Source organism: Erythranthe guttata, chromosome 14 (assembly GCF_056151865.1).
Source record: "Erythranthe guttata isolate IM_541 chromosome 14, IM_541, whole genome shotgun sequence".
NCBI lineage: Eukaryota > Viridiplantae > Streptophyta > Magnoliopsida > Lamiales > Phrymaceae > Erythranthe > Erythranthe guttata.
In genome coordinates this window covers 6,690,486-6,704,046 of record NC_142546.1, presented here as the reverse complement: position 1 = coordinate 6,704,046, position 13,561 = coordinate 6,690,486, and the positions used below count along the sequence as shown (strand labels likewise).

The 13,561-nt window shown below is 35.5% G+C and overlaps 1 protein-coding gene across 1 annotated transcript; it reads left to right on the top strand.

The window, feature by feature from the left end:
* Positions 1-5,180: 5,180 nt before the first annotated feature.
* Positions 5,181-13,026, top strand: LOC105962541 (DNA (cytosine-5)-methyltransferase 1). The gene is made up of 12 exons (XM_088814674.1): positions 5,181-5,425; positions 6,886-8,353; positions 8,736-10,248; positions 10,342-10,506; positions 10,638-10,851; positions 10,938-11,049; positions 11,163-11,310; positions 11,402-11,599; positions 11,707-11,985; positions 12,067-12,228; positions 12,326-12,544; positions 12,640-13,026. The coding sequence occupies exons 1-12, from the start codon at positions 5,383-5,385 to the stop codon at positions 12,775-12,777; spliced, it is 4,659 nt and encodes a 1,552-aa protein (XP_088670800.1). The 5' UTR covers positions 5,181-5,382; the 3' UTR covers positions 12,778-13,026.
* Positions 13,027-13,561: the final 535 nt, after the last annotated feature.

The following is a 13,561-nucleotide window of genomic DNA, read 5'->3' as shown; positions in this document are numbered from 1 at the left end:
GTGGTCTGTGTAGAAAAGGAAGAACGGCAGATCTAGGGTTTGGGTGTGGAACTTAACAGAGAAATAGAGAATATCTGAGTATAAAATATAAAATATAAAGAAACGTGGTAAGAGAAAAGGTTATAATTGTCTAACTATATTAATTTTTATTAATTTTAAATGCTTTGGATTTAACTCAAAAATAAGAAAAATATCTGGACTCATTGTAATTAGAGGAGGCTAATGAGGGGTGTTTGTCAAATTATCCCTTATAAATTTATAAGGGAAAATTACAGTTTTCACCCCTGAATTTTGCACTAATTCCATATTTGGTCCCTCATATTTCAATAATTTAACATTTTTTGTCATTTCCGTCCATCTACCATGAGTCCATCAGTTAGGGCACTGATGCGCACATGCTTCATTCCGTTAATACTAACAAAAAATTGACGGACTTGACTGAAAAAGTGTTCAAATTTTGAAACATGAGGGACTAAATGTATTTTTTGTGAACATGAGGGACCAAATGTAAAATCGGTACAAAGTTCAGCGATGAAAAATCTATTTTTCCCAGTTTATGATTATAATCGTAATAATACTCGCAACTTAAATTGAAGTAGGTAACATAGTACAAACAATCGGTGGAAATATATAGTTTATATAGTGTTACAGATTTGCGGGTCTTAGACCCGAAACCATACGGTTGTGGGGTGAATAATGAGTTTAAATTTTAAGAATCGGACGATCCTGGATCGAGTAATGGATCTTATAGGAATCGACTCAGAATCCAACCAAATAAATATTATTTAATAATTAGTATACTATTAAAAAAAATAAGTTAGAATTTTTATTTTTCGAAATTGCACCCTGCACCTTTTAAATCTTTTACATTTTCTTTTCTTTGGTACCAATTTTCACCGTTTTACTTTCTCGAATAACTATCATAGTTCATATTTGTTGAACGACCGCCTCAACTAAAAGCTTAAATTGTTAGTGAGGGTCGAGGGGAATTATTTGATATTAATAATAATGAAAATAGCTTGCGAGCCAGCATCCGAGTTCATGAATAATTAGAAATGGCTTGAGCTTGAGCTTTTGCCGAGCATGCTCGTCTCATATACACCGTTATTTGGCAATTTCTAGATGCTACATCAAGTGAAAATTTATCCATTGACATATCATAAATATGAATATATAGATAAATACATATATTGTTGTTTGAGCAAATTATCATAACTAATATTTTTACAAACAACACCAGAGAAACTATAATGCAAGCGATTAAGGACGTAAAAATGAATCGAGTTGAGTTGAGTCGAGTCGAGTCGAGTCGATTAGTTATTTGATTCTTATCAAAAAAAATAAAAAAATTAATGGAGCTCGAGTTGAAATTTATAACTTGTCGAACAAAAATATATGTTCACCTACGGTTCTGTATCCTAAAAATCGGATGCGAACGAACTTTTAACGATCAATTTAAAATTAAGTAGTTTAATTTAATTTCCACGACGGACGAGTCAACTATCACAACAAATAGTTCTGAATTTGTATCAGCACCTAATTGGAAACGGGCCATAAGAAAAATTATGTATGGGCCGTACCATTTAGCATTGTCACATGTAAAATTATGTTTGGGCCCAATTCGTATACAAAAAGTTATGTTGAGTTTGGTCTAGGGGTGGAAATTGGAGCGGAATTTTCAGTTTTCGTCAGTTCCGAATCGATTTTTTTGATTTTGGAACATTTTTTTTCATTTCGTTATCCTTCGATTTTTTCGATTTGGAATTGGAATTTAAAAAAAAATATTTGGAATTTTCAATTTCCGAAATTAATTTCGAATTTTTTTATTTTTTCCGAAAAATACACGAATAATATATATATATATATATATATATATATATATATATATATATATAGACACACACACACAAATTTTTACTTTATGTGCCATGTTGGAGAGCCAAAGTATTTTATTTGTTATTTCTCACATAGAAAAAGACCTAGCTTATTTTCTAGTTTTGAATTTTATCATTTATAAGGTTTAAAATTTTTATGATTTATGAAAGTGGGTGTTCTTATTTTTAAAAATTTATGAAAGTCTTAAAATTGTTTAAATATATTTAAATCATGCAATTTCCGAAATTTTTAAAATTTCCATAACTTTTGGAATTAAAATGAATTTCTAGATTCCGAAAATTTTGGAATTGAATTTGGAAAAAAATTTACACTCCTGATAAAATATAATTTCGATCTGTTCTATTCGACTTTCACCCTTAATGCCAAATTGCCAATCGTTTTTGTGGTTACTTCTATGGATGGTTGGCTAAAAAAACTATGTACATAATAAGACTTAATTTTAATAAAACTATCAACCAGCTGAGCCCGGTCCCAACCTTAATTTTAATAAAACTTTTTATTTATATTCAAATTCTTAATTTATTTTAGGGATAATTTGACAAAACCCCCTCACCACACAAGTGCAATTAGAATGATCCCAAATATATTTTATATTTTTAAGATAAATCCAAAACATCTTTTATTAATAAAAATTAATTAAGTATCACAATTATACCCTTAGCTTATTATAAGGTATTTTAGGGTTGAAAATAAATAAACGTAATATCTTTGTTCTTTTTTTTTTTTTCTCCTCCATCGTCGTCGCGCCGCCAGAAAAGGTGCAGCTCCAACGTACAACCACCTCTTCTTCCGCTTCCCGCCGCCGCACCCCGCCGCACAAAGCCTCTCCGCGAATAAGAAAGCGAATAGTCCTCCCAAAAAATCATCAAAATCTCCCACCAAGGCATTCGTTCGGCGCATCAAATACATAAACTTTGTGAACCATAGGAAACTAAATCAATTGGCGAGCAAGAAGAAAATTCCCACTCGGCGGCGCATGAGGTGAAGAAGTCGTCGGGTCTTAAGAAGATTTTTGGGTACGACGGCGGAAGAAAATTCGATGCTTCAGTTAACCATGGCGGCGGACTGCGGCTGCCGGATAGGGCGGTGAGTCTGAGCCAGATAAGGAGGATCGCGAGCGGCCGCGGCACGTATGCAAATTTTGATCGGACAACTGCATGAAATGCAGCGAAGGTGGGCCGGGGTTTCTATTCTGATGAAGAGAGGGGATACAGTGACGGAGAAGATGAAGTCATCATCATACCTTTCTCAGATTTTTCTATTCTTTTAAATGATTTGGGGAAAACGATAATTGAATTGTTGAATATTTTATTTTTAGGTATGTCTCGGTAATTATTTTCAAGTGAAGGATGGTGGTAAAGTTTCGGCTTTTGCCACTTCATTATGTAATTTATGCAATAATGTTATTGGTGTTGGCTGCGGTGAAGAAGTTGACATATTTTTCGGTATGGCGGCGTTTGCAATATCTCCGCCGCCGAGCAATTTAAGTTTCATATTACGAGTGCTTTTTATTGATGATTAGGACCCAACTACAAGAAGAAAAGTGACTCGTGTTGGTTGTGGATTGCGGATTCGTTCATGGACAGAAAATTGGTTAAATATGTATTATTCTAATTTTTATGGTGTTAAATATTTGTAACATGGAAAGCAACAGAATAAGATTGTCCAATCTCATGCCTTTACTTGGATTTCTAAAGGGGTTAGGTTCTTTCACATTGATAACATTGATAAGTATACACAGTGGATTTTGAAAAGTATACAGAGTGGTTTTCATGTTTATATAGTTGTTTGTAAATAGTGGTTTTCATGTTTATATAGTGTTTATATAAATTGGTTTTCATGTTATATGTTATTTATAAAGAGTGGTTTTCATATTTATATTGTTGTTTATACATAGTGGTTTTCACATAGTGGATTATGTTAATGTAAAGTGGATTACGTTATTTTATAGTAATTTTACTATGGTTTTTGATAAATTTGTAGTAGTTTCCGATGAGTATATAGTGGATTTTAATTTTTGTAACCCGGGTGGAAAAAAAATTAAGTGGATTTCACTAATTTAATAGTGGTTTTTGATGAACATGTAGTGAATTACACTAATTTAACAATGGGTTACACTAATTTAATAGTGGGATTACATTAATATTAAGGTGGATTATGCTTATTTTATAGTAATTTTTACTTTATTTCCATAGTGGTTTTCGATAAATTTAATGGTTTTCGATTATTATGTAGTGAATTTTTTTATATAAAATATGAACGATTAAAAAACTGAAAAAAAAATGGTTTAAATTTTGAAATAAAAAAAACTTATTAAAAAAATAAAATATAAAAAAACTGGAAAAACACTAAAATTAAGTTTGCTGCGTGAGATAGGGAGAGAGAGAGAGAGAGAATATGGGGTGGGTGAGATAGTGGAGAGAAATAAGGGATTTGCATATTTAATTTTTTTTAATGATTTTCTATAATAATATAATATGATAACTTTCATTAATAGTAAATAAGGGTATTTTGGATAATTTGAGTCAATTGGATTTATAACAAATATCAATTAAAAAAAAGATTTATTAAGAAGTCAAAATTGAATGGAGGGGTTTTGGCAAATAGCCCCTTTATTTTAATATAAATTTTCATGATTCTTTTTATTGCTTGATTATATTTTAAATAAAATGTCAAATTTATTTTTAATATAAAAGACTTAGTAAAAACTTATCACAAAAGCATAATAAATTATAAAAATATTGATGTGTGATTATGTTAAATAGTAATCTCATTAGGTTTAATTCAATAACATGAAAATTTAAAACGAATAAATTGAACCGCAAATCGCATGAGTTCTAAGCTAAACTGAATATTGATTCGCTCATTTTCTATCTAAAAGTAACTGTTTTTACGGAACAAACGTTTAACAAAAAATCTCAAACAAACTAGGTACGAGTTAAGTCGACCATTAATAACTAGTTCGAAAGCCGTAAGTTGTATGATCCCATTCCAGAAGTCAAATAACTATTTTCAACTTGACGTATAAAACACACATCGTAAATTGTAAAAATCACTAGAAATATAAATATACATGCGCATCTAGTGAAATATTTAATTTTTTTCACATATCAATAATTAGACGATGAGACATACAATGTTAATACTTTATGTAAGTAAATACAATGTAGAACTATATATTTCAATTATAAAATTTTAATTTCATAATTTAATAATTAAAAATAATGTAGCATACGTGTCGTTTGGATTTTTTATTTATTCAATTAAATAAATGAATTAATTATTAAAGAAGGTGACGATTTGGTATTGGCGGTAGCCAAATAAATTGAAAAGCAAGGCGCCATTATTATTTCCCCCAAAAAATTTCAGTAACCTTCCAAAAAAGCTCAACACACTCTCTCTCTCTCTCTCTCTCTCTATATTACAGTGGGTGGTGGTCTAGGGTTTACAGACGGATTTCTCTGAAGATAAAAAAAAAATAAAAAAATGGTGGTCGCTGCGCAATTGAAATCAGCGGCTTCGGACGACGGTAAATTCTCGATTCTCATTCTCCCTCTTTTTTTTTTCGCCGTTCACTTTTCGATTGATTGTGTGTGTGTCTTGCTCATGCAAATGCAAATCAATGGTGCATTGTTTGAATTACGATTTATCTGGTTTCAATTTGTGCGCTTATGGTTGGATCTTCTTCGGTGGATCGTTTTTTTTTTTTTTTTGTAAAAAAAAAAGTAAAATTCTCGGGTTTTATATGTTTTGAGATAAGTTGGCCGGAATTTTTATCTGGGAAGATGATTATTTTGAGGTTTGGTGTGTTTATTGGATCGGATTGATTAGAATTGGTTGTGTTATTGAATCACTGAAGTTCTAATTTGGGAGGCTGTCTTGCCCTTGTGTTGAGGGGCTAACAAAATCTTCAATTTTTAATTTTTATTTTTGAATTATGTGTTTGAGTATAGAATGATTGTTTGTTTTGAAAATTTCCATCTTTAATTTTAGAGTTTAATACGTTTTTGTTCTTCCATGCATTACTATGAAATTGAAAGGTGTTTAGATCCACCAAAACAGGTCTTATGAAATGGGAATTTTTTTTTAGATTCATCAATGTATTTGTGTGTCGGTTTGGTAATGCATCGAGAATTTTTCATGATGTGTAGCAAGCGTATGCTGTATAAATGTGATGGAAGAAGATGAATGTGTGTGATATTTGTTGAGCTGGACTATTTTAACTGGCATGAATTTGATCCTGTTCGTTATAAGCCGTTACATATTTTCAGCTGGAAGATTCCTTTTCTGCGTACATTTTATCTGTGGGCCCCATTTATTTTAATGATGAAAATAAATATGGCGACTGGCTACGTTCTCGTCCATGACGGACACGTGGAGAACGATGCATAAATGTTGACCTTTTTTTTACTTAAATTGGAAGTTGAATATATTATAGATCGAAGTTTGCTGACGTAAATTATTTATTTATATGCTACACATTTGGTTATCAACAAATACATTTTGCTGGTCTTACAAGCCTATCTTAGAAACTAAAATTGGATTAATGTGACGAGCATTTAATCATGGAACTTGTCGAATTATTTTGCTCTTTGGGTCAAGTTTTATACAATCGACGTGGTATGTTTGTTCATAGAAACTTCATCATATTTGAAATCTTAAATACTATTTCATTCCTTCCTGTTTAGTCTTTTCCTTTTATGCGGCATGGTTTCGCAATGTTGTTGTGCTATACCCAAAGTTTGCCATTTAATAACCTCTTTTCTACTAAATCACTAATTTAATTTGTTAGTTGAAATAAGAGTATCTCATTAATTTGTCATTCGTTCCATCTGTGTTTTTCACTCTTTTATGAGATGTGTAAATAGACCATTGTGAAAGATTTGGTTACTGAATTTCTTTGTTCTTGTGCCGCATCATTTGTGTGTCATAATTTTCCATATATACTTTCCGACTTGATCTAAAAGTTGTCTTTTGTTATCATTGCAGGAACCAAAAATAGCAAAAATAAAGCGATTTCTGCACCTAAGGCGAAAATGGCAAATGATGAAAAACCAAAAAAGAGGACTGCTTCTGAGAACATCGAGGATCCAGCTGTATCACGTAAAATGCCAAAGCGAGCTGCTGCCTGTTCAGATTTCAAGGAGAAATCTCTTCGTATATCCAAAAAAGACATGGTATGTGAAACTAAAAAGGATGGAGTTGTGGAGGAAGAAGTTGTAGCTGTTCGTCTGACTGCTGCACAAGAAGATGGGCGCCCATGCAGACGCCTTACAGATTTCACCTTTCACAATTCAGAAGGAGTCTCACAGCCTTTTGAAATGCTGGAAGCTGACGATATCTTTATCTCTGGTCTTATCTTACCACTTGAGGAAAGTGCTGACAAAGATAAAGGAAAGGGAATCAGATGTGAAGGATTTGGGCGGGTTGAAGAATGGGCTATATCCGGTTATGAAGATGGGTCGCCAGTTATATGGGTTTCCACCGAGCTCGCGGATTATGATTGCATTAAACCTTCTGGCAGCTACAAGAAATTCTACGACCATTTTTATGCGAAAGCTAGTGCCTGCATTGAGGTTTATAAAGTTTTGTCAAAATCTCGTGGAGGAGATTTAAGCCTTGACGAGTTGCTTGCTGGTGTTGTGCGAAAAATGAGTGGGATGAAGTGCTTCTCAAGGGGTGTATCTATAAGGGATTTCATTGTTTCTCAAGGCGACTTCATTTATAACCAACTTATAGGTTTGGATGAAACGTCAAAGAAGACCGAGCAGTTGTTCCTCGAGGCACCTGTCTTAACTGCTCTTAGAGATGAAAGTAGCAAGGTGTTGGATCTTCCCCATGCTAAGCCTGGTTCTCGGTCAGGGAACCTGAGAATTGGTGGTTCAAGTTCTGGGGAGGAAAAGAAAGAAAGTCCAATAGAAGAAGATGGAGACTCGAAATTGGCGAGGGTGTTACAGGAAGAAGAGCGCTGGCAGTCAATGAAGTCAAAGAAAAGCAGGGCTGCAACATCCTCATCCAACAACTACTACATTAAGATCAACGAGGATGAAATAGCCAGCGACTATCCTTTACCTGCCTATTACCAGACGTCAAATGAAGAAATCGACGAGTATTTAATTTTTGACAGCAGCATGGGTGTTGAGCAGAATATTGACACCTTGGAAAAGAATATGCTGCACGACTGGTCTCTGTACAATTCAGATGCTAGGCTGGTTCCATTAGAACTCCTACCCTTGAAACCCTGTGCTGAAATTGATGTGACCATATTCGGATCGGGCATAATGACTCTCGATGATGGGTCTGGATACAATGTTGATGGTGATTGCGCTCTTTCTTCAAGTGCTTCTGGGGATGCTGCAGTTGAAGGGATCCCAGTTTTCTTGAGTGCAATTAAAGAATGGGTGATTGATTTCGGTGCCTCGATTGTTGTCATTTCAATACGAACAGATATGTCCTGGTATATCACATTCTCTCTCACTCTTGTGTGTGTGATTCTGGATTTAAACTAATTGATCTGCCTTCTTTATTTCTTTTATTGGCTTGTCTTTTTTAGAGTTTCTGTGAGTTTTTCCAAAACATTGTCGGATATTAGATGATTAATGTCACTTCAATATTTCCTTGAATGTGGAGGTAAAAGTATTGTCAATCCTTGTCGTGGAATTTAATAGCATGAAGGAAACATCTAAAGAAGTCGTAGGCTGTATGTATGCAATACTTAAGATCATAGTAAATGGCTCATGAGCTTTACTGATTTGTCACAATTAACCAATAATTGCTGTCCTTTTTCTTGTATCTCACCTTTTCGTGTACAAATGAATTGTTTTGATTTTATTCTTCAGGTATAGGCTTGGGAAACCCTCAAAGCAATATGCTCCATGGTATGAACGAGTCCTGAAAACTGCAAGACTGGCAATTAGTACCATCAATTTGTTGAAGGATGCGACCAGGGTGGCACGGCTTTCGTTCACAGACGTTATCAAGAGACTCTCGGATTTCACCAAAGATAACCCTGCTTTTATATCGTCGAACCCTGATGCAGTGGAAAGGTACGTGGTTGTACATGGCCAGATTATTCTGCAGCAGTTCTCAGAGTTTCCTGACGATAATATAAAGAAGTGCCCGTTCGTGACTGGCCTCACAAAGAAAATGGAAGACAAGCACCACACTAAATGGGTCGTCAAGAAAAAGCAGTTTCTGCAGAGAGAAGAGCAGAACTTAAATCCAAGGGCCGCTATGGGGCCCGTTGTGTCAAAAAGGAAGGCTATGCAGGCTACTACGACGAGGCTAATCAACAGAATCTGGGGTGAATACTATTCAAATTACTCACCCGAGGAGCCAAATGAGCCAAATGAAGAAGTCCATGCTGAAGTAAAAGAAGATGAAAATGAAGAGGAAGAGGAGAACGAAGAGGATAATGCTTCGGAGGAGAAAGTTGTACTACCAGAAAAAAATCAGACACCTACCTCGGACCGAAGGCAAAGCAAGTCACGTTCAGGTAGCAGAGAAGTAAAGTGGGATGGGAAATCTGTAGGTGAACTGCCTAATGGCGATGCTTTATATGAAAAGGCAATTGTCCATGGAGATGAAGTAGCAGCCAAGGCGGCTGTTCTTGTGCAAGAGGAGGAGTTGGATGATTTGCCGTCCATCTATTTTGTAGAATACATGTTTGAAAAGTTGGATGGAAGTAAAATGATTCATGGGAGATTGATGCAACGAGGCAGCGAAACTGTGCTCGGAAACGCAGCGAACGAGAGGGAGCTATTTTTGACAAACGAGTGTGCGGATTTTCAACTCGAAGAAGTGAAGCAAACTGTGACCGTCGATATAAGATCAGTGCCTTGGGGTCATCAGCACAGGAAGGAAAATGCAAATGCTGATAAAATTGATAGAGCACGAGCAGAAGAAAGGAAGAAGAAGGGATTGCCGATTGAGTATTACTGCAAAAGTTTGTATTGGCCTGAAAGAGGTGCCTTCTTTGTTCTTCCATATGCTTTTATGGGGCTCGGATCTGGATCATGTCAGGCATGTAAAGTAAGAGAAGTTGACGAGGAGAGAGAAAAGTTTAAGTTGGATGCTTCTTTATCCAGTTTTACGTACTGCGGAACTGAATATTCGATCGATGATTACGTCTATGTGAGTCCGTACTACTTTTCAGCAGAAAAGGGAGCCGAACTTTTCAAGGGTGGGAGAAATGTCGGCTTAAAAGCATATGCTATATGTCAGCTGCTTGAAATTTGTGATGTTAAGCATCCTAAAAACGCTGATGCGAGCTCTGTTCGAGTCAAAGTTAGAAGATTTTTCAGGCCAGATGATGTATCATTGGACAAGGCCTACTCTTCCGATATTCGGGAGGTAAGTTGCTAGTTATAACTAGCAATGTTGACTGATATTGCTCACATTTAAAATCTTGCAAGGACTGAATTTTATTTATTTATGTTTTCTTAGGTCTACTACAGTGAGGAAATGCACACTGTACCAGTTGATGTGATCGAAGGAAAATGTGAGATCAGAAAGAAGAAGGATCTTGGGCCACAAGATGTCCCTTTAATCTTTGATCACGTTTTCTTCTGCGAATATCAGTACGACCCGTCCAAAGGATCCATTAGACAGGTTACACTTCCTTTCATTTTTTTTGTTTCCCGGCATACATTCTATGCCCCCAATTTGCTGCTCTTCTTTTGTTGCTAATTTGTGCCATTTCTTATTTTCTGATTGATGCTTCAATTCTTCTTCGTGTGCAGTTGCCATCACAAATTAAAATTAAGTACTCCACTGGACAGCTCAGCACAGAGGTGAGTGACGATGTTACAGCCAGGAAAAAGAAGGGTAAATGCAAAGAAGGAGAGATGGATTCGGAATCTGCGAAACTCAAGGAAGCACCTACGCAGAACTGTTTGACTACATTAGACATATTTGCTGGCTGCGGTGGGTTGTCTGAGGGGCTAGAGCAATCAGGCAAGCCTTTCACTTGCTTGTGCTACATTAAATTAAGATTATATAATTTCTTGAAAGTGCAATCTGATTCTTGTTAAATTTTTCAGGTGCCTCTTCCACAAAATGGGCTATCGAGTACGAAGAGCCTGCTGGAGATGCATTCAGACTCAATCATCCTGGAGCTTTGGTGTTTGTAAACAATTGCAACGTCATCCTTAGGTAGATTGCTAACTGTAAATCAAAATTCCCTTGGTATTATCAACAGTAATAATCAAAAGTTAGAATAAAACCAGCGTATGATATAGCAACACTAAGAAAACATATAAATGCAGGGCGGTGATGGAGAAGTGTGGGGATGAAGAGGATTGCATTTCGACCCCCGAGGCTGATAAGTTGGTTTCAGAACTCGACAAGGAAGAACTTGCTAACCTTCCAGTGCCAGGACAAGTTGATTTCATTAATGGAGGGCCCCCTTGTCAGGTTGGTAAAAAAAAAAAGGAACATAACATTGTCTCGTCAGATTATTCGAACGTCGTTCGTTAAAAATAATCGCAAAATTTTTGTTTTGTAGGGATTTTCTGGAATGAACAGATTCAATCAGAGCACATGGAGCAAAGTTCAGTGTGAGATGATCTTGGCATTTTTATCCTTCGCCGACTACTACCGTCCAAAGTTTTTCCTTCTCGAGAATGTGAGGAACTTCGTGTCGTTCAATCAAGGCCAGACTTTTCGCTTGACTGTAGCTTCACTTCTCGAGATGGGTTATCAGGTACATGCGTTGCATTATTGTTTGAGAATGAAGTACTTGATCTGCAATTTCGGCATCCCCTGATCAATTTTTTTTTCTTATATTTAAATGTTTATTTTATGCATTAGGTGAGATTTGGTATACTAGAAGCTGGTGCATACGGGGTTCCTCAGTCGAGGAAGAGAGCTTTCATTTGGGCAGCCTCACCCGAAGAGCAGCTCCCAGAGTGGCCTGAGCCAATGCACGTTTTTTCAGCACCAGAATTGAAAATCTCAATGTCCAAAAACTTTCACTACTCTGCCGTTAGAAGTACTGCAAAAGGAGCTCCGTTTCGCCCTCTTACAGTCAGAGATACTATCGGAGATCTTCCTCCCGTGGGCAACGGTGCATCTAACAAAAGCTTACAGGTATTAAAAAAAATAACTGCTTAAAACTCGTTACGTATTTTTTTTCATGTTTATTTTATTAATGTTTGTTCGTCAATGCAGTACCAAGGTGAACCTATATCGTGGTACCAGAAGACAATCCGAGGTAACATGGATGTACTAATCGATCATATATCCAAGGAAATGAACGAGCTGAATCTAATCAGGTGTCAGAGAATTCCTAAGCGCCCTGGTTGTGACTGGCGTGATCTTCCAGATGAGAAGGTGCGTATTTTTCACAACCAAATGGTCGTATATTTATTTGTTAAAAAAATGATTGTTGTATTTTGTAGCTAATTTTGAGTTTCTATAATTTATACAGGTTAAATTGTCTAACGGTCAAGTGGTCGATTTAATACCGTGGTGCTTGCCGAATACTGCCAAGAGGCACAATCAGTGGAAGGGGCTGTTTGGAAGGTTGGATTGGGAGGGAAATTTCCCGACTTCCATAACCGACCCACAGCCGATGGGTAAAGTGGGAATGTGCTTTCATCCTGAGCAAGATAGGATCGTCACTGTTCGTGAATGTGCGCGTTCACAAGTAAGTCGACTTCCCCTGTTTTTTCGTTTTTTTTTTGCAAACGCTTATACCTATAAATCAAGAAGATCTAAGACAAATTCAAATAATTTATGCAGGGTTTTCGAGATAGCTATAAATTCTCTGGTAGTGTGCTGCACAGGCACAGACAGATTGGAAATGCTGTTCCTCCTCCTCTAGCGTATGCACTCGGGCATAAGCTAAAGGAAGCAGTCCAGAGTAAAAAGTCTCGGTAATGCCTGTCTGTATATGCGGCTCTTTTTTGTCGGATATTAAAAATTGGAGAAATATAGATTAACTCAACTTTTATTGTTGTAGATTGTCTGTGGAGTTTCATAGTGCATAATATGTGCATGTTATGAGATATTTATGGGAACTTGTTGTGATTTTCGAGAGTTTTTATAGAGAACTTCAAACGAGATTTCGTACTCATTTTCTTAAATTATATGATATATATGAATTCTGGATTCTGGATTCTTACTTCAGTACAATTTGTTATCCAATTTTGAATACCATCTTTTTGCTTGAATTGTTCTACCTTTGAATACCATGTTTTTATGTGTTGAAATCGGAAGTTTTTGAATTCCGTCAATTCCGAAAAAAAATATGCAGATTTTTCTAGAACAATTTTTTGTTACAAATTTGTAAAACTTGGATTTGTTTCGATATTTTTTTTATAGGAGTTCCAACTTTTTATGTGATTTTAATTTTTGAAAATAATCCAAATATTTTTTATTCTTATGGAATTGCATTTATAATATCAATATTATTTTGGATTTACTTTATAGGTTTTGATAAAGTGATGGAATTTCTAAATTACGGTGATTATGAATTGAAATATTTTCAATTTTGAAACAAGTGTTTCTTGAATCCAAAATATTCAAAAGTTTTTCATTTCGGTTATTTTTTCAAAAACTATTCGGAACGAAATTTGGAACGAAATTTGATCCTGTCTTTGTGGGGACGAATACATACTAAAGCTGTTCGGAAATTAAACGTTAGGGTTCTCAATAGGGGTGG

What these genes read in the sequence shown, in the direction of transcription:
- LOC105962541 (XM_088814674.1), top strand. Translation starts at nt 5,383, where the DNA reads ATGGTGGTCGCTGCGCAATTGAAATCAGCGGCTTCGGACGACG. An exon ending in ATCAGCGGCTTCGGACGACG is followed by an intron (nt 5,426 to 6,885) that starts GTAAATTCTCGA and finishes TTATCATTGCAG; the next exon opens with GAACCAAAAATAGCAAAAAT. An exon ending in ATACGAACAGATATGTCCTG is followed by an intron (nt 8,354 to 8,735) that starts GTATATCACATT and finishes TTTATTCTTCAG; the next exon opens with GTATAGGCTTGGGAAACCCT.